Genomic DNA, 27,083 nt, shown 5'->3' with positions numbered 1-27,083 from the left:
TCAGTTCCTCCTGTCCACATACTGAAGTGTGTTAGGTATTAACCCTCCTTGGTAGTTTGCTGCCTTGCATGAACGGGTGATTGAGCGGCAAAACCCTTGTAAATCACACTGTATGAAGGCAGTCATTCACAATGTATGTGTTGTTCCAATCGTCAGACATGAGAACACAATGATATTGTACAGTCATCAATTTTGCATTGGCTGGGATATGTTGTAATTGCAGTTTGATATTCACAGCTTTGTTTACTATGTTTTAACAGAACATGCTTATTATCGAGCAGATTGGTGGAGAGCCAAGAAATATCTTTCGGATGTTGGTGCCATGTATTTGTAGGCCCGTTCCCCCCTAATGTACACGGGGAGTGACTGATTCATGGTGTGGGATTACAGAAGGATACAAAGGTAACTTTAAATAAGGCTTAAATTGGATTAAGACTTCTGCTTGGAGGAATTACACTGTAGCTCTGGTGGTGTATATGATGGTGTGAGGTGTATATAGGCTACGACATAGCTGACACGCCTCCTCAGATATAAACTACACATCAGGGCAGTGTTGGGTGTTATCACATAATATGTTACTTATTCAAAAATTGTGTTGTTGCTTGCGTTACATGAGTTCTCTAATTATCTGCATAATGGATGGATAGGAATGAAATCATCAAACGCGTCTTTCCATGCACCTGAGCTCTCCTGATATCCATGAAACTCAACACAGCAGCATCGTCTAGTGCGCCCGAGGAGAGGCTCCTCAGCCTGGGCAGTGTTGTGCTGACTCTGAGGAGGAGCAGGTGATTTAGGAGGCTTCTCCTCGTGAGGTGTAACCACCGCTGAGCGATAAACATGTATAATCAGCTCAACAAGTCTACTATTATAAAGCCATGGTTTGTCTGAGTGCGTCGGGCTCTTAGTTCATTTGTCATTTAAAGAGAATACAAGAAAGACCTGGCATATGTCTCCTCATGAGGACAGGGCTGACATGTGGGCATATGTCAGGTTAAACCTTACATTCTTATGTGACAATGAATCTCAGGTGATGTTGTGGAGTAATGAAAACGTAATTTAACAAGTAGTGGAACAAATGACTTTATACAGGAAGCAAATAAGTAAAGTGATGCATTACTTTTAAAACAAGTAATGCGTAATTCTTTTTTTGAGCAACAACACCAACACTGCGTTAGCTACAGAGATGCCATGCGGGTACTGCAGGCACTGCGGTTGGTCAGCAGTGTCTGTCATGTCCTGTGTTCTCCATGGCTCATGAGTCACATCATATTCTGATTACGCTGTGAGCCCACACAGTCTGCAAAGTTAAAGCTCTGAGATCCAAAGAATCAAAGTTCACGTTGGCACCTGCTCAGTGTGAAACCGCCAGTTATCATCAGCACACTTGTCTCTGACCGCTGTGAGGTACAGGCTGTCTGACGCAGTAATGGGCTTTCAGTGTAATTATAACTCGATTAGCTGTAACAGTACAAAAAATCAGCTGGTCTAAAGGTAATGATACTCATCTTGCTGTGATATTTACTCATAGATTTCTGGCCCGCCATGTCAATGTATGTATCATATGACAACGTGGGCTTTCTACATGTGAATGCAGTACTGATGTGTCGCACTTCGGAGACTACAATTAATGGCACTTAGCAGCTTCTTGTAGTCACAGCCCACACATTCAATATAAATGCTCTCTGTTTGCTCTGAAACTCTTATTCGGAGGAGGAGCGTGAGGCCATTCCTACCAGCCTCAGTAATGGTCGCTCTCAGGAAATGAAAAGGCAATTTCATTTCCACCTTATATATTATCTAACCATATGTATTTTCACAGCGGGTGAGTTTAGATAACCTTTATTCGGCATTTCATAAGGGTTTTGCAATTTTTCCGTCCTTTTGGTATTTGAAAAATATTATCTGAATGTACTTGTAATAAATAACAAAGATACGGTCTGTGTGCGTGGGCTTGGACTAGCACAGGGTTTCTGATATCTACATCGATTCTGTTCAGGATTCAAGCTGCTGATAGCTGCAGCTTCACACTGCACATGATATCTCAAGATATAATACGTCAGAATTCTGCATTAAAATGTCTAATAAATGTTCTGAGAGAGCCAAGAAGAGCCCCATCATGCTGAAGTTGTGAATGTGAAATATTGGTAATATATTATTGGTAGATTATAGCTGCTTTGAACACATAAGACTTCAAAATACTTAGAACTCATCATCTCAGTACAGTTTGAATGTATAGAGACAGAACAGAGCTGAGGGGGGTTCAGAAAAGACAGCAGACTTGTGGCTCAGTGAGGACCTTTCTTTGTGTTGGACTCCACCTGTGCACAAACACTCCACCTCTCTCTCGGCCTCCGTCAGGTGCAGAGTAAGCCTTCAGAGAGGACCGTGACTGTAAGTCACAGAAACAAACTCTGATTAGATTCACAGCAGTTTAACAAATGTCTTCCTCTCATTGTCAGTGATGCAGAGGAAAGACTGAGCTGCTGGTCTTCCACTGAGTCATGTATATTTGTTTTCCCCTGTTGTTTATCTAAATCAGGAAAATGATGACTAGGAGACATTGTTATTGGTGTGTGTGACTGTTGAGAACAAAAAGAAAAAAACAGCGAGCCTGGCTCTATTGTGATGGTAAGCTGCTGAGTGCCAAGCTGCTATTTATGTAAAGCTACTTTCATTGCAGCATCTGGCTAACTTGGCTTTTATCTTATTATGCTAATACAAGAGGCTGGGGTTATAGCAATAAAAGCTGATTTACTGTCCCATTGTTGTAGACTGAGTGATGGGGAGAAGTCGTCAGGTTTGAGAGGGGATTGTCTGAGTGGGGAGCGCACAGCTGCTGACACGATGATGAAGATAAAAAGCACTGAACCAATTGAAACGACCGTCCCAGTGTGTTTTCATGTTTCACGTCTGGTCCACATTTTCTGCATGAGTGGTGCGAGTGTGTGGCGGAACGTCTTGCTTTTGATTTCAGCACCCATGTAAACAGGTTAGAGCAGACACACGGTGAGCAGGGCAGCTTTGCATGTCTCATGCCAAAATATACCTGAAAACAACATGTGGACAGTCAACACCAGCATTTCACTGCAGTGTCACGGCTGTATGTGTAGAATATGTCACAGGCATGAAGAGAATACATGCAACAGGTGAGGGGCAGAACTCTGCCTGTGCACTCTCTTTTTCTTTCTCTCTCTCTCCCTCTCTCTCTCTCTCTTTTTCAATGAGGGTAAAGGAAAATCAGCTCATCATCTTTACTGATCATTATCAAAGGTAAACTCCATGTAGAACGATAAGGCTGGCAGAACATCGCTGCAGCAATTCTGTCTGCGTGGACCCACACACACACACACACACATGCACATGCACAAGCACACTATATACTGCCCAAGCAGGCAATGTGGACTGGGCGTTAGCCCGACTGCAACCATGGTGTATGTTCATTACACCTCAATTCTAAGCACCCACTGGTGTTCAACCAGGTGATGTTGTTGCAGTCATTTGAAAATATACATGATTTCATCATGCAAAAACACACATGATCATTTAAATTTGGGGAAATACTGTTGTACAGGTTATGTACTACTTCCTGAAGTCTCTGCTGGTTGCCTGGCAACCTAACTGTGTAACCAAGACATCATTGATAAGAAGTAGTCTGGCACAAACCCCCTGACAGTACCTGAGCCGTACTGCTCCATCTACTCTATGCATGTACGAAAGGGGTCCTGTTAGTCGAAGAAGGTTTCTACAAATGTGCCTGTTCAATATTGCAATTATAAGACAGGAGAAGTATATGCTAAAAAACAAGATTATTATTTTCTTGAGGAAGTATAAATATAAAAACATATACGTATATAAAGTTTAATTCTTTGTTCGTTCAAAGCAACTCATTCTATAAACTGCTGTAAGTGTTATTTTCTTGTATGAAAATAATCTATTTTAAAACAGTCCTTGCTATTTTTCTTTTTAGATAACTAATTGTTAAATTGGTTTATACATTTCAATTTACAGTCAATACGATTTTTTATAATTTCATTCAATTCAAAATGACATATTGTTCTGCTTTCTGTATTAGACATAGACATAGTGTCCTAGTGTGCATTGAACACATGCAAAGGGAATCTACATTTGTTTTGTTTGTGAGAGGCTGTATGATGTATTCTTGATTTCTGTCAATCTCACATGTTGAAGATGTAAAAACAGAGAAACTGTCAAAACATTGGAGTCTTTGTATGAATGTTTTAATTTTTTACTGTGTGCCTCAGAACCAGGCCTGAAAGTTCTGTCATGTTGCCTTAGTGTGAAGTGGCATCAAAGCAGATCACAGCACTGCTTTATTTCTACTTCTACTCAGAATCCTTCTAAACACTTTCAAAGTCATTTAAATAACCTTTTGCTTGCTGTAGTCTTGGATTTCATCACCCACTTGCTGGTAATAGGACCTAATAACAACCTGCTCCAACTTCTCACCCAACCACAGCGTTTCCACTAACCTCTCATGAAAACAAATTCATCTTACATACACACATAAATACACACATTCATACCAACATAGTAAACTGCAGTTCCTAAGATTTTAACAAAATACTTGGATTTTTTAAATTGTTTTCATGACTGGCAGCGCAACCCTTTCAGTCCTGCACCAACATTAAAGGGACTAACAAGTGAATGGAATAACATTGATCATCATCGCTACAATGCAATGTTCTGCTGGGAAACATTGGGTCCTGGCATTCATTTGGTTGCCACTTGACCCACCCAAAGTGTGCTGCAGACCAACTACACCCCCTCATAGCAACAACACTCCCGATGGCAGTGGCCCCCCAGCAGGACAATGCGCCCTGCCACACCACAAAGACCTCTCAGGAAGGAAGCTACCGGGCCTCCACATTCGATTGAGCATCCTTGGGATGCGCTGTAACAAGTCCAATCCACGGAGGTCCCACCTCGCTAACCACAGTACCCAAGAATCCACCATCAAACCACAGGCAGAAACCACAGGCTGCCCCCAGGTGTCTTGTTTCCGTGTCTCAGAGCCAAGTCTAATCCTTGGTGGGACCTCCACCTTTTCCAACACATCCCAGGAATGCTCGATCAGATTGGGACCTGAATAATTTGGGTGCCAGGTTGACACATTCAGCTCTTTGTCACGGTCCTTGGGACATTCCAGTGCAGTTTTTGTGGTGTGTCAGGGTACACTGTCCTGCTAGGCGGCCACTGCCATCGAGGAGTGCCCTTGCTATGAGGTGGTATCCATATAAATACCAGGACCCAAGGTTGTCCCAGCAGAACATTGCAGTGTAACAAGATGATCAATGATGTTGACATCACCTGCCAGTGTTTTTTATGTTTTGGCTGATCGTTGCATGAACCTCGCTGGGAGGTGGTCGAGGTGGATGGCAATCAGACATTAGCCAGGAGTTCTAAGTGCTATGTGCTTATGCTCTTGCAAGCAACTGTACTTGTTTCAGTTTCTTGAAAAGAAAGAAACTGAAATACAATATTGTTTTCACATAGCAGCTCTAAGACAGGGTACTACCTGAATGTGCCAATCATCACAAATACTGTATGAGTCACACACCTGCACACACCTCTCTCAGTGTTGGATGGCAAAGTTGACAATGCCTCCTCAATACTTTGCTAATTAGCTGTGCCACACAGTTACTCACAGCATTTGTCTTATCCAGTTTGTGCTTCCCAGCAAGGAAACACACACAGAGAGAGAGAGAGAGAGCGAGAGAGAGAGAGAGAGACAGACAGACAGATAGACGCACACACACACACACACAAACCAGTGTATCAATTTGAACTCTACGACTCTCGCTGTTCCCTACAGACTCTTCTGTTTACTCGTTAATGACAGATGAACTGAAGACACACTTTACAATGATGAATGTTTTGGCATCACTGTCAAAATCATCTTTAAATCCAGATTACTTTTCACCCCTAGTTGGCCTTCATGCATTTGTTCATGCAGGAGGACTGAAACACTGTGACTGCAGTGAAATACTTTAGCTGTGACATGAGCGCTCAGGACTGCTGAGACTTCCCCTCCGGAATCAAGAGACGGGTCTAATGGAAGAATGTAAATATATTCTGCTTATGTTCAGTATATCCAGCTTGCTCTGATTCTCTCTGCTCGTTTGAATTGCAGATTTAAATCTCCTGAATCACAACTACCACTGCTATGTCTGTGAGTTAGGAACCACAATTCCAATGCTGCCATGTAAAAATATTGTTTTTGATTGTTAGATCGAGTATGTGGCTCCAAAATGACTGTTCACACAGATATTTGATATGGCGAATGTTTCTCTTGATTTCAGCCTTTATTTTATCAGATAGTCTTCCTGAGATCATGATCTGTGGTTCAACACAGTGCCGAGAACAAAAAACATCCATAAGAATAACAATGGAAGCACACAGAGCACTTGAGTCTGATTACAGGAAGCAATAATATCATGAGCTACATGTTAGAGTTGAAAGCTCTGCCTGCTGTTTCCCAACCAAGAGATAGCATAAGGTCTTTGTTCACAATTCAGCATTGCTTATCACACATTCTGTTTTCTAGCAGCCATTGGTATGAATTCATTTCATGTGACTATCCTAGAGTATGTATTAAAATGGAAAATATGCCCTCTGCACTCACTTGGTGTGAGGTGTTTAATTAACAATGCATGAGAAGCTGAAATGATGTGTTTTTGCTAATCCTCAGCATCTATCAGTTATCTTTTTTTTTTTTATCAAAAGCTGAACTCTACAAATAATGTAAATGTATTAATCATTACAGCTGCTGTCAATATCAAGTCATTTCTTGTTGGCATGATAGTTTAGCAGCTGGATTTTCAGTGCAGGACACCTCAGTCAGTCCAGCAATGAGTTTATCTTACCAGTAATAATAATAACACACATAAACAGACATGTCTCTGATAACAAATATCACCGTTGATTGAACTGGCAACCATTCATATTAACTTTGTCTCATCTGACCTACCTTAAACTACACTTAACACAAATACAAATGCAATACTTTTGTTTTAGCTCTACATGTTCACGAGTTAAAGTAAAACCCCTGTTAGTGAGCACTTCTCCTTTGCCAAGATAATCCATCCACCTGACAGGTGTGTCATATCAAGATGACGATTAGTGCACAGGCACTGGTCACAATAAAAGGCCACTCTGAAATGTGCAGCTTTATCTCCAAACACAATGTCACAGATGTTACAAGTTTTATAAGTGTGCTGTTGGCTGCTGACTGCGGCCAACAGCACACTTATAAAGTTGATCAGGTTGTTGATTGTGGCCTGTACAATATTGGGCCAGTCCTCCTCAATGGCTGTGTGAAGATGTTGGATATTGGCAGGAAGTGAAACATGTTGATCCAGAACATCCCAAATATGCTGTCTGTGACACGTGTGGTGAGTGTGCAGGCCCTGCAGAACTAGGATGTTCTTATTTTTCCAGGAATTGGAAACATATCGTTGCAACATGGTCTCATGGCATCGTCACACTGCACCATGAGGTAAATGGTGGACAAATGGCACAAACTGCACATTTCAGAGAGGCCTTTTATTGTGACCAGTCCAGAGCTCACGTGTGCACTAATCGTGCTGTTTAATCAGCGTCTTAATATGACACACCTGTCAGATGTATGGATTATCTCAGCAAAGTGCTCACTACTTCCTGCAAAAAGACTAAAGGACCTTCATTTCATGAACAATAGATCAGTTGACTATTTCTCAGCAAATTGTCAGCACCTCTGCAGTTCTCCTCAGCTCTAAAGAGCATTTTAGCATCTTTAGCTCATTATATTGGGTTTTCTGCCCACAAACTTTGCTCCCATTAACCAGCTGCTGCGGGGAGATGTTTCCAGTATAAAGGTCAGAAAACAGCACGTAGACAAAGTTAGAAACTAGCTGGTGAACATAGTGGAGCAGCCATCCAGGTCATGGTAATTGTGTTGTATCGTAGGCAACTGGAGTTGTTTCAGTTTCTTGAAGACGTTCAGTTCAGTTCAGTTCAGTTCAGTTATACCACTTTTCCACCCAAATTAGGTTTTTTTTAAACATGGGTACAGCCACTAAAAATCGACTGTTGACCCCATTCCCACTTCCTGCAGGCAAGGCAGCCCGTCTGTGATTTTTATCTGAAGCTTTGAGTTTACTGACATCATGTTGCACATCACGAATGCGCCAGAAACAGTTGTAACAGAAGAGAAAACAACAACAGACCCATTGTGAAAGAAGCGTCTGTAAAACAGTGGATAAATTCTTTGCCATCACCATCTGGCGCCACCACCAGATGTTAAGAACACGCCATCACTTCACGCGGTGGCATTTAGCGTGTTCACCCGGTCTTACGTTTAGATCAAAGCAGAGCCGAGTCGAGGTGAAAGAAACCTGAGTCTACTGCAGAGTCTACACATTCCCATTGCACACAGAAGTCCAATCTTAACGGGTTTAAGTGTGATTTTTGCTGTGCTGATGGATGACTTCTACATTTTTGTACCATTTCTCTTAATGTGTTTCAAAGCTCAATGTGAGCAGACAGTCCCGCTCCTCCAGGAGATGGTATGAATGAATGCCAACTTGTGCTGTGCTTCGGTCTCATTTAAAACCCAGTCTAGATGTGAGGCAGACAGGAAGCTTCAGATGTAGTCATAGTGCTGGAGTAATTGGCCTGCCGCCAGCCCCTGGTCCCTGCCTCCAGATAAACCAGTCTCAAGGAGTCCAGCATCCTGCCTTCCACTGTCCCAGCTGGGACCCTCCTTGACTGGATCTAATCTCTTAGCATACTCTTCAGATACAGTTTCTCCTCAGGCAGTCTGTGAGGAAAACCCCTAGAGATGGATGAACCTAAACACACCTGAGATCTGTCAGTGCACTGATGTCATAATTGACCCTCAGGAGCAACAGCTGCCCTTGTCAACCCCCCTCTTGCTGAAAGTGTAGCATTCAGCAGGGTTCATTAGCAGATCATTCATTGAACAACCCCAAACTATGTGTACACTATTTCATATGTGTGTTTTAAGTGCAGTCATCTTAAGTAATGCACTGGAAGCAGCACTGGTTGCAGTTACCACAGTTTTGATGGTAGTATATCTGTCACTCCCTGACCTGAGCTGATATCAATAAACTACAGTTCCTTTCAAACACTTGCCTTTTACATTTCTCTGATGGCAATTTAACACGTCAGTCTCACGACTGAATAAGAACCCTGGTTACTTTTATATAGAATTACAAGAGCAGTCTATCTCAGTCTGAATTGAAGATTAACGTAAATACTACAGCAGATTAACATGGAAGTCAGAGAAATTACCATCTCAGTCATCTGCTCTTTTGCACAATTTAATGATTTGTAAAACAGTGTTAAAGAGGTAGTTCTGAGAGAACCATGATGACAAAAATGTGCTCAATTTTTCATTAGAACTCAAACTTTTTACTGTTCCTTTTCATGTTATGGCTAGATATTTTTATGATGACATATTTCTCTTATCGCTACAATACCAGCACCAGTACCAAAGGAAATGGCTTATGTCTTTTAAAACAAAACTATTCAATTTATAAACCACTCCATTTTAAGTAAGGAGGGCCATTCATAGAGATGCTGGCATAACACAGATGTTAGCCAGCTACTTCATCGTCATCAGTGTCTCTCTAAAATGTCCATGTGGAAACAAGCACCGCATAATACCCCTATCATCTGCATTAATCAGCCATAATCTAAATACCAAAACATTCTGACAACACATGGCAAAAGTTCATACAAGGTTCATATGGTTTCCCAAATACATCCCACAGAGCAGTGTGTGTGTATCATCGTCCACTCTTATGAATGAATGATTCTTATGAAGCTGTTTTCTCATATTAATTTATCTCATTATATCTGCCGTTTGTTTTCTCGAGATAATGAGATACATTTACCCGTAAGCATCACTGGTACCATCTACAGAGCATCAGTGACATCAGTGAAGTGAGATGTCTGCACAGAGCCCAAAGATACTAAAAGACAACACCCACCCAGCCACAGTCTGTTCACCCTGCTGCCATCTGACAACAGGTACAGAAGTATCTGCTGCCACAACACCAGACTACAGAGCAGCTTCACTCCCCACGCTGAGACTCCAATGCTCCACCATGGATAGTTTATTTTTCTGACTGATTATTATGTAATTATTATGTATTAATTAGTCTGGAGTTTTGGGGGGTCGTGTATGTAGCTACTAACAGAAATGTCATTATACAATCTTGTATTGCATAAAGACAACTACATTTATCTTGAATCTTTGATCTCTTGAACCTTGTTATCATGAAAAAACAAGTTTTGTTGTCTCAACATAACAGAATAATTAACTTATGATTGGTTAGTAACATTATTAAAAACACACTTGCACGTACGCGTTCTTGTACTGCACTGATCATATCTAGAGTGACTTAACACCTTGGTTTTCACTGTAAAGTACTACTGTTGTGATAAACACCATAGACTGTGACAGTGTAGTAAAGTGAATGTGCATATATTTGAGTAACTGTTTTAAAGCTTCTCTTTAAATAGGCAAAGAAGTGAGAAACAGGGTTGACTTTGTGTTCACCATGATACAGAAGAGGAACTGACCTTTTTCTGTCATCCTAAGGAATCATATGTTTTCAGCTACACTTGCATGGACGCAATGGGGGCAAGGAAGAGAAAAAAAAAGCTGTTCAGTTCCACATTAAAATGAATCATCGGGTGATAAGGCGAAAGGCTGAATTTGATTGGACTTCCATGTTGGCAGGTTCATGATCCCGTATTGTCTTTCGTTCCTTTCCTTGTCTGACAGGCCTAAAACATGTCTGTGTACAGGCTTTGTAGAAGGCTCTGGTATAGAAGACATTTGTAAGTGTGAGGATTCTGAGGTTAGGTATCCAACTCATAAATATTCTACTTAGGCTTGTAAAAGCATAATTTTACCCTATCTAATCCAAATATCAGACATATGGTGCTAGGAGATTGGTACTTTTTTTCTGCAGTATTTGTATTGGAAGCTTGGCACAGACCTCATCTCTTGCAGTCTGTTAGTTCTGAACACATTAGAATATCTAGTAATGACTTTCCTCCTCCAGGCTGTGACAAATGCAGCCGACTGCTGTCTCCATATGGTTATTAGTGACAATGCTGAAATGTGTATGTGGAGCCGATCTCGTTCTCCTTCTCAGGTGGGTTTGAAGTTCTTCAGCTATGTAAGGAAAGACGTTTCCCCTGTGACCGCAATAAAGTAATGACATCCTGTGTTCTGCATTGTGAGTGCACTGCCTGTCAGGTGTCTGGGTTGTGAAGCAAGTCTCCAAATAATGACACTCATGTACCACTAATTTGTATTTACAAATGTGTTTTCTTGGTAACATACTGTACAGTAATGCTGCCTGGATTATGTTTTTTAAAATCATCACGACGAATAAATCAAAAGATGCAATGCATTTTTACAGTATATGCTTGTGGCAAGGATGATTAATGGCTTTGTGTTTCGGCAATTAGAAACACTTGTTTAAAGGATGAATAAAAACTGTGAGCTGTCACGGTCACAGGTTCTCATTTGTCATTGTTGATAGGTTGTCACTCTTTGGTGACTAAGTCTCAGCTAGCATTGGCCAAATAGAGGACGGATGGATATTTTATGTTTTGGCAAATAAAAGCACTTTGTTACTGTATAAATCTGGACTTTTAACAAAATATTTCACTCACTGTCAACTCTAAGGCTACTAAGAATTGAATTAGCAAGATCTCCTAACTGACGATGTCTACCTCAACATCTGGGGAGGCTACAGATGGTCAGTGTTTAACACCTTGTAGCAGGTCATTAACAGCAAATGTTGCTCAGTCAATATTCATGAGAAAAGGCAGTGACCACTGTGATGGCACCCAGTTGGCCTAAGAGGATCCAACCCAAGTGCCAATAGCTTCTGTCTTCATTAGGATGAATGCTGAGTTCCGTGTTGAATGTATTCAATGCAGCATGTTTTGGTGAAGGTGGAATTGCCCTTCACCATGTTCTCTAAATACAGCAACATCAAATTAATGGGCTGGATCTGAACCGCCTAAATGACAATGGCTATATAACATTCTTCAAAGCTGTAAGTCAGGAAATGAAGGATGAGCTTGCAGAGAAGCTGAAGAAGGCCCCAGTCATCCTGGTGATGTCATACCCAGTGTGGGCTGCTCCATTTAAAAAACAATGCCGGTGAGCCAAATGACAGGAAGGCAAGTGTAAGTGTCTGTCCATCAGAGCCTCACACAGCACCAGAGGATGTTTATTCACCTGATGTTGGACATCCTTCAGGAGCTGAAGGAACTCAGTCTGTTGTTCCAAAGGGAAGGGTTGACAGTACAGATGGTGCCTGGTAGTCTACAAAGAGCACCACTGTCACTTGCTGCTGTGAAGGTCAGGAATGCTTTTTACTGAAATAAAGTCAAAAATATATTTTAAATAAATAAATAAAATTAAAAAACTGACGCTTTGGAATTGTAGTACAGCCATCCCAAAGCATCAGGTTTTTGTTGTTTTTTTTCTTAATATTTTTTTTTGCCTTTTCAAGGTTTTATTGACAGGACAGCTTGAGCTGGGCGAGGGCAGGGCCTCTGTGCATGGGGCTGACGCTCTACAACTGAGCTACTGGGGCACCGGGAAGGATGTCATGGTTCCACTCATGGAAGCACTCATGCCTTATTGACGACTTGTGTGTATTTATGTCCTCACGCTCCTGAGGGCTGCTTCAACCCTGTTTGATCTGTGCAATTGGTGAGAAGGTGCACAAATGTAATTAAATGTCAACACAAGTTAAAAGATGTTGCAAAAAAAACCCTGAATTAGTTAAATGAATATGATTTGAATTAATTATATATGTAAGAAATGTTCCAACTTGTTTATACTCCAGTCATTTACTCTGTCTGAAGTAATGAGAAAACATAATAACAATTAAAATGAGGTCTCATATGCAATCAATCGATCTAAAATACACAATGAATAAAATAAGTTGACATAAAAAAACACAGCAGGAGCCCAACAGGATATCCGGTTCCGCCGGAAGACCGGCTTGTCTCCGTCCTACAGAAATGGCTGTTCTCTTTCTCACAATGCATTAGCTACAAACCCTGACGGACAGTGAGAGGTATGTCACAAGGGCGGAACTGTTGTACCGAGACCAGTCGCCGCACGGTGTTGTGATGCTAAATAACATATCGCTCGTTGTAACTTCGTAGTGAGTCTCTAATCTTCATGAGGTCTGAGTTTTGTTGTTAGCTACCTGCCAGTCGGCTAGCGCGTTAGCTGCACAGCCACCTGTCATTGAACGCTGCTCGTTAAAGTCTGTTGATGGGACATAAGTAGGAGCTCAAACCAGAGGAGAACTGCCTTTGTGTTTCAATAGCGGCCTATTTACTGGTAAACCCGCGCCTAAATGCCCGAGCAAGGCCCCAGGATGAATGGTTTTTCTCTTGGTGAACTGTGCTGGCTGTTCTGTTGTCCGCCCTGTCCGAGTCGCATCGCGTCCAAGCTAGCTTTCCTCCCACCGGAGCCCACGTACTCGGTGCACAGTGATGCTAACGGGGTAACTAGCTTACATCTGACCGAGCGGGCAGACTGGCAGTACTCCCAGCGGGAGCTCGATGCTGTGGAAGTGTTTAGCACCAGGAGCAGCCGGGGTAACCGGGTGGGATGCATGTTTGTGCGTTGCGCCCCGAACAGTCGGTACACGCTGCTCTTTTCCCACGGTAACGCCGTGGACCTGGGGCAGATGTGCAGCTTTTACATCGGCCTCGGCTCCAGGATCAACTGCAACGTGTTTTCCTACGACTACTCGGGCTACGGAGTCAGTACTGGCAAGCCTTCTGAGAAGAACCTGTATGCGGACATCGAGGCGGCCTGGCAGGTCCTGAGGAACAAGTGAGTATGAGCCATGAGAGAAGTGGATCAGCAAATGTAGTACTGTAGTACTAATACATGCTCACATTGTGGAAGATACACACACCTGTAATGTTTAACTAATTCTACTAATTACATGGCTGCCTTCCCCCTCCAAACATACACTCACTGTGCAGGTGCACTGGAGAGCTGTCACACACATGAAGGCGATGGAAACGTGAAACATGTTTTAAGCTGTAAACAGCAAAGAATTGATAAGAACTTCAGAAGGCCTGTTTCAGAGGAGCAAACCTTTCACACTGCAAGTGTAGTTTCTGCGGGTTAGTGCTGCCATAACCGTTGTTATATGTTGAAGATATTCTTCATTTCAGTTCATTTAAAAGTATTTTTGGTGCACAAGTGCAGTAGTCACATTGCCAGATGTGCACTTTCAGGGAAGGCAAATCCACTAAAAACACGCCAAGCTGCAAGTTTTTTGCTTCAAGATTGGCATTTCTGCTAATTATGAGAGAGGTTTGTATAGTTTAGTCCAATTGAAAGGTTCTTGGCTATGCTGGATTTTGTTTGCCAGAGAGTGACATGCAGGATCTCCATACACAGCGAACCACCATTCACAGCCATTGTTGATTTAATTTTTATTGACTCATCAAACAAAGCAGGGCGTACTTTGGTAGTTTGATAAAATACACCCTGATCATTCTAGGATGTTTAACTATTTCATAGAACTATTTTCTCTTGTGAATATTACTTAACTTTATCGTATTGCAATGTATATCGCAGAAACCAAAAATATTGCATTGACACTTTTTTTTTCATATTACATTTTAAATCACTCTTTCAACTCAGAAATGGACGAAAACAAGAAAGTTCAGAACAAACACTTGCTGCATCCCAATTAACTGATGTTAACTGCATCAAATTTCTAATTTCTTTCATAAGGGAAAACAAGCTAACCACAAGGCCCGCTCAGTTGCAGGGGTGGGACTGTTTGGGAATTAAATTTAAATCTAGTTTGTATTGTCAAGATTCGATTAAATATCTCGACCACTATTGGATGGACTGCTGTAAAATCTTGTACATTCATGGTCCCAAGAGGATGAATAGTAATCACTTTGGTTAATGACCAAATACCTGAAGAACTAATGACATTTCCATCAGCCACAGCTGTGCTTTGTGTTAACTGCTCATTAGTAAATGTTAGCATGCATGGCTCTTTTAAGTGTCCTCGTCAGCATCAGCTTCCAGGTCAGGTGCAAGTTAAATTGTGACTTTTGAGTCTGTTGTCAGTCTTTTCAGAGTTTCTGTGCAGATACACTGTTTGGGTGTCTCGGCTTCATAAATGACACAAAAATGCTTCAGTTAACTGGAATTAGTGAGAAAAGGTGCATTTCACGGTGATAAAGACATCCAGTGTGATCACCATCATTGAGTCTGCTGTAGGTTGGAAATAATATTGGGATGATTTTTGTAAATTCTAATTACAAAACCTGACTTTGAGCTTTCTATTATAAATATTGTCTTGGCATCAGGTCTTATAAATGTCACCAATTTCTGTAAATTGCTTTTATGTTTCTGTTCCTAATTTTCTAATCATTATTTCCTTGTTGTGATGCTGGGTTTTAAGCCTGTTTGGCTCAGTTTCGTCACAAGTAAAAACAAGTAGGGAACGCTGCTCCACCTGGGTGTCTCGTATGATGTGTGACTGACAGTCAGTCTTATTACCATTGACAGCAGGTCAACCGTAATAAGCCGATGTGATCTTCAACCAATGTGAAGTGTTGGATTTTGCATGACTGTTTCAGGTGAAACATGTACATTACATCTAGTGAATCCCTCTCCATACAATTTCCACAGAGTTTATTACAAGTACCAGAGAAAAGAGAGATTTGTGTGCAGTGTTGATTTCATACTGAGATGTAAAATGTTCAATTCAGGAGGCAGTACTGCATCCCTGGCTGAAATTTTGAAATCTGGTACCCTGCAACAGGTGAATTGTTATCTAAAGCAACAATATATTTGTATTGCTCAACAGCTTGTTGCATCAGTAACTTGTCCCATTTCTCTGATACTCTGCAAGGAAGAGTTTGTCATTTTTTGGGATTGTCGAGGCTGTTTGGGTGTTCTGATTGTTAGGAGCTCATCTTGGTCTCACATACAGTTTAGAGCAGTGACCTTTATACTGTCTTTTTTCCCTTTGTGGTTATCAACTTTATTTGTTTCTAATTGTAGCACCACTGGCACACCCATACTGTACTGGTATCTGGACTTCCATGCGAAAACTATAAAAATCACTGGCTATTAGATGTCTTCAGTAACATCAAATGCTATTAATGCAAAATGTCCATCACATGTATTTCTTTTGGATAGATTCAGAGGAAACGTGATTCTAGATCAAGTATACTGTAACTTTGATTAGGCGATTAGCCTTTTTTGAAAAATGCAACAGAGGAGTGAAGGAGCAGCTCATTGCTACCTAGCCTTTGACATGTAGCAGAGGGGAGACTGACTGACCACTGCTCAGTATAACATGAACCGCAGCAGTGCTACTCTGCTTTAAAGACACAACCCAGTGGAGGTGGGGCACTGTGTCACTAGAAGACCCTTTACGAGAGTGTGTGAGTACATACGTTGCAGATGAACTAACTAAACATAGAAAACCAAACAGACTACGGCTGTCAAGGGATTATAAAATGTATCTAATTAATTACAAGCTATGTGATTAATCCATCCAAATTAGTCGCACATACCACTATTTTCCATAAGCATTCAAAAGTAGGGGTAGATGGATTATCAGCTCCAATATCCAGCATCTTGCCAATTATCTGTATCTGCGTTTTATCTTTCTGATTGCCAGTAAGAATTGATTAATTTGCGCAACCTTGGCTCTGCTGCAGCCTCTGCCTCTCTGTCTGTATACAATTATGTGGTCTCACTTAATGTCCTACCCACAGCACTTTCTGATTGGCTATACGTCACACAAATAAAAGCCAATCAACACTGAAGTCTCTGTGCCACTAACAGGCACAGAGACACGGCAGAGAAAGGGGAGAACCTCTGGTGAGCTGGTGGAGCTGCATTAGGAGGGTAAGAAGGGTATTTCGGAAGTTATAAACATCACAGTCCTCTACTGTGACGTCCAAAAAATGATCAGTTTCCGTTGTGACAAGCATGCCCAGCTACCCAGTTACACCACTGAAAATTCCCAATTAATGCACTTGTAATGTTAGTGATAACATTAGCCTGTCTGGAAGTGATTGCTTGCCCGTACGAGTTGGTGTTTTCCCATTTTATTTGTATCGTTAGCCGACAGGGATGCAACAATAGACAACACTTTACAATATTGTGTTTAAAAAAATGCTGCAATACTGTGGGGCTATGAAAATCTCTACCGACATATGACCTGGCTATTTTGCTCGTGAAGCTCATGGATCTAACAAGCATAATCAGTAGGGCTGGGACGATACACCCATCTCCTGATACGATACTGTCACAATACTTGGGGTGCTGATTCGATGCGTATTGCGATTCTTCTTAAATATTGCAATTCTACAAATTGTGATTCGATATCATTAATGCATTGCTTTTTTAAATTAATTTATTTTTTTTTAACCACCAGATGGTGAAAGAATTTGAATCATACTACTGTATATCATGAGCTATACTTCCAAAAACACTGAACACATCACACCACTCTTTCTAACTTTTATTAACAATTTAGCTGCTCCGCTCTGTACATCTGCAATGTAATAGGCTGTTATGGGGATGTAGTACTCTGTGGCCTGTGAGGTCCATGAGTCCCAGGTAAGCGTGACTTTTTTTTTTTTTTTTTTATATAAATCTGTTTATTGAAACACATCACGTCATGTTACATGACCTTTACAAAAAGATGCATGATTTTTTTATTTTTTTCCAAATAAACAAACAAGTAGAAAACATACAAAACATTATCCTGTCCCCAACTTCAGTTGGTCTTCCCTTTTCAAACAGAATATCTCATCAACCACCTTACATTTGTACATTCATATTGATGTAAGAGCACAGCTGGACAGAAAAAACAATGTGTTGTTCACTCCTACACCGTAGGAGTTGTGGCTATATTATCGAAATATGAGATAAGAGGCTGCCATGTAGTATAGAATTTCTCAGTTGACCCTCGGAGTGAAAATTAGATTTTTTCTAATTTAAGGAATGACATTAGGTCAGTCTGCCAAGATTGTTCTGCTGGGGGTTTAGGCAACTTCCAGTGTAGAAGGATACGCCTGCGGACAATCAGAGAGGCAAATGCTAAAACATTTAATGTCTGCTTACTGAATTCTGAATAATTTGAGGGAACTCCAAAAATAGCAATGAGCGGACAGGGAGTGATAAGCGTGACTTGTTTGGCTCTGCTGAGCAGTTCTTTTACTTGTGACTTTACCTCGTTGTAGATTATGGGCACGGCTGACTCATGATGTGATAAGATCCACAAAAAGTTGCTCTTGATAACGACCGTATCAAGAGTTGAGGAATGACGTGCAAAATTTGGCTGCATGACAGCAGGTTTCAGCTGTGGAAGGGTTTAGGAGTCAGTAGAAAACAAAAATAAGGACGCATATCATGCAGTACGGCCTTTATAAAGAAACATATACCAATGTTCCACTCTAGGGTTCTACAAAGACTAACTGACTCTCTCATGCAAGCTGCAGTGATGTGTATGAAAACCTGAATCAGAGAGAAATTGCAATGCAGCATGAAACACTGAATAACATGATGCATGACACATTTCAGATAAGATGAATTTACATGCATATATAAAATATCACCAGAATCAATTGCTGATAAAAATGTCACTTGAAATCGTTGTTTCCATGCACCAAAAGAAAAAAGGTTTAATGGAAACCAACTTCACTCTGAGCTTTTCAGTAAGACACTCGATGTGAAGTTTGAAAGACAGGTTTTCTTCGTGGATAATCCTTGCTATATGTAAATTAAGACTCATTCAGTCAGCTTTTTTGTCCAAATCCAAACCCCAAGGTATACTTGTTTATTTTTAAGCAGAACAGCAAAGAATTTTGTATTTTGCAAAATGTTTTAGATATTTCAAAGGACCACAGGTAAGGTGATTTGTGTAGTTTGCATACTACTGAAAATGTGTTTCAGATGTATAAAAACAACAGAGGAAGAAACTTGCCTGCTCATCTCTGACATTGCAGGTATGAGTTGGTCTGATTCCCAACTGCTTTTGGTGATACAACTTTTTTTCATTGATTGAAGTCTATCCAGATGTATTGATGGAGATACATCAGTGTAATTGTACCATCATTATTATCACCTTGCTGTCATAATATAAGCCAAAGGCTGATCATGTTTTCATATAAAATTTAACAGCCCAGTAGATTCTGAACATGCCTCTGATTAATGTTCCATTTGACAGATAATCTGAAAAACCCTGAAAGGAAAGTGTCTCTTCCCACCTAGTATTAGACACTTTATTGTTCGTTGACCCTTTGGAGAGCGACCTGCCCAAGCATAAAACAGTGTTGATCATTAGGCCCTCCTTGGGGGAGAGAGCTAAGCACCTGAGGAGGAGGTTTATGTTTATTCAATATCTTTTTAATTACATTTTGTAGAAAATCATTAAGACGATGCCCTTAAACAGCAATTTCATTTCATAGTGGTTTTCCTGTTGCTCAGCCTTCAGGGCTCTGCTGAATTGTAAAAGCTCGAAAGACATTGAAGATAAAGATTTGTTTACACAAAGACCAGCTGGCTTAACATTTTGATAATTGCTAAATGAGTTTCGTACTTGTTTTTCCTCTTTGAAATTACATTTCCCCGCACCGAGCTTTAAAGACACACTCCTTTGATTTGTTGTGTCCCCACAGCTGCTACAGTTATAAATATATAGTGTAAGTTATACATAACTTGTATATCTCGTCCGATGCACTGATACATAACATCCCATAGTAGCTCAATTGGATCTAGGTCAGGGGAAATAAGAGGGCCACTCAATGGCATCAATGCCTTCTTCATCCAGGAACTGCCTACACACTCCGACCACATGATGCCAGGCATTGTCCTGCACCAGGAGGAAACCAGTAGAGGTGTGCCAGTAGAGGCTGGCTGCATTAGGGGTGGGAATCTCTTGATACCTCACGATTTGATTCCGATTCAGAGGTCAACGATTCGATTCTAAACCGATTATCTGTAAACCGATTGTTGCATCTCCATGCAAAAAATTTTTTGTGTACATTTCCATGCATGATTTAAAAATGAAATAATTATAATTAAATCTGAGTTTGCTACTCAGAGTTTGCTAATCACTTCCTACTTTTGTGATGATCATTAAAGAAAATCAGCAGATTATTGACCTTCTCTAATATTTTATTAAAGAAAAGGCTTTTCTTTGTCACAAATAGATATGACTTTCTATGAACACAGAATCCTCCTGTTACAGGCAATGAGCATATCCCTGAGAGAAAAACAGTATACTGTAGCCTATATATATATATATAAAAAAGCTTTCAATGCAATAATCAATGCAGCTTGCATTTCAACACATTATGGAACTATGTATCAGCTCTCATACTAAAACATGGCTACTTTTGGTCATTGATAATAAAAAAATAAACAGATTATTGTTTCCTTCTGTGTCATGAAAGAAAAAGCTGCTCTCAGTCAAAGATAATAATTCTCTTATCACAAAATCCTCCTGTTATGGGTAATAATAAGCAGCATATCCCAATGCTATGCTACTTTATGCCGCTTGCGTTTCAACACATTGTGAAAAAAGTATGGCTTGGAATTCAGCTCTCACACAAACACAGTGCAATTTGAGGTAGAACAATAAACAGAAATAACATAACAGTGCTCAATTAAATCATGGCAGTGTACAACATAGTAAAGGTGCTTAACTTCCAGTTAGTAACTGGTGGATGCTCATGGAATATGCAAGTTCTTGCAAGAACAGGAGCTGGTCGACAGGCTCTAGTGTGAGTGTGCTCCGTTGGGCAGTCACAATATCCCCTGCAGTAGAGAAGACTCTTTCTGCAGAGACACTGGTGGCTGGAATACAGAAGTATCGCTTGCCCAACTTGAAAAGCAGGGGATACATCACCTCATTCTTTCTCCACCAGCTGAGAGGGTCCTCAGAGAGAGGAATTGGTGGAGCACCACGGAACTTGCTAACTTCCTCCTCAGCTCTAGCATGGGCTTAGATGGGCTGCTGAGCTGTGGCACCTGTGAAGGTATTCCCCAGCAGATTCTCCAGCAAAGAGGATGGAGCTCTTTTCTTAGGAGGAGAGGGGCATTGCAAAGAGGATGGAGCTCCTCTTTTGGGAGGAGAGGGGCTTTGAGAAGATGATGGTGCTCTCTTGGGAGGAGAGGGGCTTTGAGAAGATGATGGTGCTCTCTTGGGAGGAGAGGGGCTTTGAGAAGATGATGGTGCTCTCTTGGAAGGAGAGGGGCTTTGCAAAGAGGGGGCAGCTCTTCTCTTGGGAGGTGAGGGGCTTTGGTTCTGCTCCTCTGTGGTGTGGGTGTCCTCTGTGTAGTGCTGGCTTTCCTCTTCTTCCACTCTCACCTCTTGCTGTAGATAAACACAATAAGAACAGATCACCACAGCGGCCTCATTTTCACATTTCCATATAATGTCAATATCTCCAATCCCAACCACATATGTAAAAAAAATAATAAAAAAATAGATGACTCAAACAATAAATTAGGCTACCTATATGTTCAATATTGTATTATGCATTAATTGTGTGTTAAGTTGTCAAATGTATCAATTCAACAAAGTAAGTCATATTAAGTCTTAGTAGGCCTAAGCCTTGAAAATGTTACAATAATGTTATATACAATAAAATGGCATATTTACCTCAAGTGATGCAGCCTCAGCAATCACACTTCCAAATGTCTCCACTATATCCTGCTCAGAAAGGAAAGGCAGTCCCTTGAACCTCGGCTCGGGAGCAGAAGCTGAACGAAGTGTGCTTCTCTTTAGGTCAGAGGTGTACCTTTTGCTGAGGTTCTCGTTGATGGCCTGCTTTATCTCGCGGGTAATTGATGACTCTGCAATGTTTCCCGGCAGAGTTGAGCATGCAGTGGGGCAATCAAACACACAGTGGGGATACTCTCCTCTGATATAAGTGTAGTAGCATCTTTCATTGGCTTGAGGGCCTTAACTACATCCTCTGCGTTGGAGACATCTGTCTCACTGAGAGTACAGAGGTCAGCTTCTCCTCTCCTCACCTGGGGAGAGAGTAAAGTGGTGCAGATAGCAGGCTTCTGTTCCAAAAAACGATCCACCATCTCGTACGCACTGTTCCACCTGGTGCTGACATCTGTTATCAGTTTGTGACACGGCAGACCTAGTAGCTTCTGCTTCTCCTCTAGCTGGTACGCGCCGACGGTGCTGCGGTGGAAAAAAGAAACGATGCGTCCGATCCTCGCCAGAAGCCTAGACAAAGCAGGCAACTTGAGTGCTTGCTGACAAGCCAGATTTAAGGTGTGGGTGTAACATCTCAAATGCACATGGTCTCTATCATTCAAATGCCATTCATCTGCTACGCCATCAGTGTATGAATGTGTGTGTGAATGGGTGAATGTGGCAAGTATTGTAAAGTGCTTTGAGCTGTCGGTAGACTGGAAAAGCGCTATAGAAATGGAAGACCATTTACCCTCTTCAGCAAATCAGCGATGTGTGCGCCGTGTGACTCTCATACATTGCCCTTGTTTGGAGCACAAGTGACACTAGCTGCCAATCGTTGATGAAATGCGCGGCAATTGATGTCCATGCGTCGCATGTGATCGCTACCCTACCTGCTTTCATCAAAGTGTCCAAAACTTCTGTTTTAGTTTCACTGTAGAGTGTCATATGGCTGTCAGTGAAGTAACGCCGAGATGGTATTTTGTATCTTGGCTCTAGAGTGAACACCATTGCCCAAAAACCCACGTTCTCCACAACTGAATACAGTCTTAAATCCAATGCAATAAAACTTGCAATGGATTTGGTAATCCGCTTCACTCTCAGAGTTCGGTGGAAACTGTGCCAGCGCCTGCTCGATCGTTCTTTGGCTAGCATCTGGAACAGGTCGCTGCTTCTCTCCCATCTCTGGGTGGTATCGTGCAAGGTGGTTTCTCAAATTAGTTGTGTTGCCAAAGTATTTAAGTTGAGTTCCACACACCTTACAAACTGTGTAGGTCTTGTCAATTCTCCCCTCGACTTCATGGAACCAAAAATGCTGCATACAGTAGCTTTCAAAGAAGTCGGTGCCGGTCTTATAGGCTTGGTGCTAGCCATTGCAGCCATTTTGTCGCCGCTCAAACATTTGTATATAAACAACTCGCACATGTGTGTTTAGTGCGCATGCGTGTACAGCGCTTTCTGTAGTACTCTGCAGCAGGCGAACTAAATGTTGCAGCGGGCAAACTTATTTCAGTTTTAAAATTCCGATTATTAACTTATCTGCATCGAGACATAATCATTCTAGCGAGAATCGCGATGCATCGAAGAATCGAATATTTTTCCCACCCATAGGCCGCATGATTCGATTTGATTACGATTCAGCTGATGATTCGAATGCAAAACGATTCTCGATGCATCTAAATGTATGGCATCCTCATGATCTATATTACTGCACATGGCTACTTTTTCATCATTTAATGTCCCCTGTTATTCAGAAAGACCTTCCAATAATCAGACTACAGCAGTCTACAAAATAAAGCTGTATATTTTCAGAACATAAACAAAACATTGATCCATCTGCAGTGACCTACACGTTTGTTGTAATCTACAAAAATATTGCTTTCACATGGCAGCTTTAAGAAGGCATTTATTGACTCTGCTGCACTCACCTATCGAGCTGAACGGTGCTGGGCTCTGAGCAGGTCCCACTAGAGGACGTAGGGCCCTCATGCCATCCTCATGGAGTCTGTTTCTGACTGTCAGAAACATGCACACCAGTAGCCTGCTGGAGGTCATTTTGTAGGGATCTGGCAGTGCTCCTCCAGTTCCGCCTCGCACAAAGGAGCAGATACCTGTTCAATTGTCTCAAACATCATTTAACTCTGTTTATCTGTCTGCAGATACTGTCAGTCCCAAATAACATTACAAAACTCTTGTTTCATAAGTTACAAGTACCATTTTTTTAATCTTACAAAAGATTACATAACTGTAGTTAAAAGAATAAAGTTTATCTCTTTAAAACTTTTCATCTGCTTTTTACCTTGTTCACTTGTCCATCAGTAGCCATTAAGCAGAATCTGAGAATAGGTGTATTGGGCTTTGTCCTTCTTCCTCCTCTTTTGGGAGTAATGCTGAGCTGTTGGCTGTGTTTTTTTTTAAATGGTTATATTTTCAGGCAGGGTTGTTTAAAATCAATTTGCATTGGGCTTCATGTCTCAGAATATGGATGTTGTTTACATCCTTCATAATGCTGCCTCTGGCAATCCTCCTGAATGCCTCAGGCACTGTGTGGGCACACCCACCACAAAGGCTTATTTACTCACATTAATAAAAGTGATTTGTAATGGTGGTTGTCGCCTTTCTCATGAAGCCCTTTTATTCAATGCCCCATAAGGCTTTTTTTTAAGTAGCATCATTCAATCTGCATAACACTGATTTGTATCTTTGCTGACCAGCAAACAAGGGGCATAATGTCTGCTGAATGAATTCTCACCTGAAATAACTCGGCTGGGTTTTTTTTTTCATCTTCATTCAAAGGCTCTTTTGTTTCCTGTGAGAGTAGGGGTGTCACAATTCTCCACATCCACCACTTGATTGTTGATTTTCAATTTAATTTATTTTTTCCCGCACTGCAGCTAGGCTACCATTAAACTGTCGCATCTGGATCTGTAAAGAGCTTTTTACATTTTCTTTCATGCATTTTATACAATGATGCTTTTTACGTGTTAGGTTAGGCAAATTCAAATTATATTCCCCAAGAATAAATATTCAATAGTTCAACAAAAATACCACCCTTTGGGGATTTAACAATAGAAAACAAAAGATAGAAATTCAATTTGTTACCAAGTATGGTTTTTTCTAATCTCTCTAGAGATTCTGTCTAGTGAAACTAATTTTTTCTCTCATCACACACTCGTATGAAGGGAGGGATGAAGAGAAAAAAAATACTGGGAGATTTACCAATCCTGCTTCTGATTTTGATGATCAAAGCTGAAAGCTCATTTTGATCGATTTTTGATTCATAATCAAATAATGACACCTTTATTCCAGAGACACCTGCCTGCCAAAAAAAATAAGTTAGACACATGTAACCTGCTCCTTTTGAACTACACCTGAGGCTTTTTCTATCAATATCTACAAGGTGTTGTTTACTGAAATGAAGCCAGGGCATTCATGTTCAGCTCCTGTTTGTTTCTGATTTTGAAACATGATTGAATTATTTTCAGGATGAAGGAAACGATTATGTTTACAGCATCAGTCTGTCTGTCTTGGCAGAGTGGCTTGTTCTACAAAATGCATGTGATCCAATGCCTTTATGACGTGCCACCTCTTTAGTTTCAAAAGCACTTAGGGGGTTCATTATATCCTGTGCATGCACCCATTCATTAACCTGCACTTTGTCTTACATTGACTGACCTGTAAGCTGCATTTTGAACTTCAGAAAATGTAATACTGCAATTCCAATTTGGAGACTGTTCTACTATGGCTTTTACTTCATGCCAGTCCTCTTGTTTCAATAAGGTTTCTACACAGTATGTTTGGATATGCCATTTTATACTGGCCCGAGTTTGCAAATAGAAACATGGTTCTCTCTCTCTCCTCTGTATCTCTACAGTATATCTATGGAAGTAGCTTTTCGGACACTGGAGATGCAAAAGCATGACACCTTTTGTGAATTGAACCTTGAAAAAGATGGTGCTGCCCACTCAAAGAATAGAAATGTGGCAAGTACCATGCCAGGGAAAGATACAAGAAAAAGATTAATCGTAACTACTTAGATGCTTACTTTTAAGTAGCTATGGATTAAAAGCAAAGGCACGTATGCAAAAAAAAAATGATGTTGCCTTGCCATATTAAAAATATAGTCCCAGATAAGACAGTATTTTTTTCTAGAAATTATGTTTTGGAAAAGCGGGGGATGTATGATATTTAAAAACTTTAAATTTCATTAGGCATTTTTTTATTATTCACTACATCAGATATTCTTTTAAATGGAAAGAGTGTCTCAGAGTGACATCAGCCGGCAGATCAGAGGCAGAGTAGAACGGATCAGTAGCGGGGCATGTTATTTAGCATGGCCACACATTTCTTTGTATAGCGTCATGTTACGCTTTTTAAGATAACATCATAGAGAAAAAGAGACGGAGTGAAATGTCAACCCTGCAACAAGTCACTAACCCTATGACCAACCATAAATTGCCTTCTTTTGTTTTCAAGTGTTCTGTTGCACTTTCTTTTTGCGACTGATTTTCAATGTTATTTATTTTGCACTTTTATTGTCTTGCAGTGGTTTGCCTTCGTCAAACAACTAACGTGGGTTTGTGATAGGGGCATGTATTGTGATTTGGGGTTATACAAATAAACTTGACTTGAAGTTTAAAGATATTACTCTTTTTGAAACCTTCTCATTACCAGAACAACTGACACCGACTGTCCACGTGCTTGATCTCAGACTGGCAGCCATGATGCCCAGTAATGGTTCTAATCATCCTCAAAGTTGTGTAGTGTTTCCCCAGTCCTAGCAGTGTGCTGTAAGATGCACCAAAGTCCAGTGTTTTGTGAGTCAGCTGGCAGCCAGGGGGGTACTTTGCCCATCCATGCCTGGTGTCCTAATCTGCTATCAGGACAACTGCTCAGTTCAGTTGCTGCTTATCAGAGACAGGATTTGTCTAGGCCAACAGATTAGTCACACCCAAGCTGTTATCTGAAGAGCTGTTATGATGGCATCACTTCATAGGACACTTACAGCCCAGCACCTCTTGTCCAAATCCTTTGTCATGGTTGTCTGTTAAGCAAGGGTCTAATCCTTCTGTGCATGTGTGTTGTGGCAGAGGGCTGCTGAACATTTCTGCTCGGCCTCTCTCTGCATTCCCAGCACTGTCTGGAGATGGGAGGGTTTGCTTCAAACTTCCTCCCAACATTGTGAGTTCTGGCACGGGAACATGCTGTCCCAGTCCCCCCCTCCATAAGAGGTCTGTTTTCTGTCAGTGCTCTCTTTCACCCAGCAGTATTTCAGAAGAGAAGCTG

The 27,083-nt window shown here is 41.1% G+C and overlaps 1 protein-coding gene across 1 annotated transcript in view; it reads left to right on the top strand.

The window, feature by feature from the left end:
• Positions 1–13,062: 13,062 nt before the first annotated feature.
• Positions 13,063–27,083, top strand: part of abhd17c (abhydrolase domain containing 17C, depalmitoylase) — a 28,877-nt gene continuing 14,856 nt past the window's right edge. Inside the window, exon 1 of the mRNA XM_084359769.1 lies at positions 13,063–13,915. Coding sequence (XP_084215895.1) covers positions 13,431–13,915 — 485 coding nt within the window. The 5' untranslated portion in view covers positions 13,063–13,430. The remainder of the gene's footprint in view (positions 13,916–27,083) is intronic.

This window comes from Pagrus pagrus (genome assembly GCF_965226575.1).
Source record: "Pagrus pagrus genome assembly, chromosome: 1".
In the NCBI taxonomy this organism is placed as follows: domain Eukaryota; kingdom Metazoa; phylum Chordata; class Actinopteri; order Spariformes; family Sparidae; genus Pagrus; species Pagrus pagrus.
The sequence above is the reverse complement of the archived record's forward strand: the minus strand, read 5'-3'. Positions and strand labels throughout refer to the sequence as shown.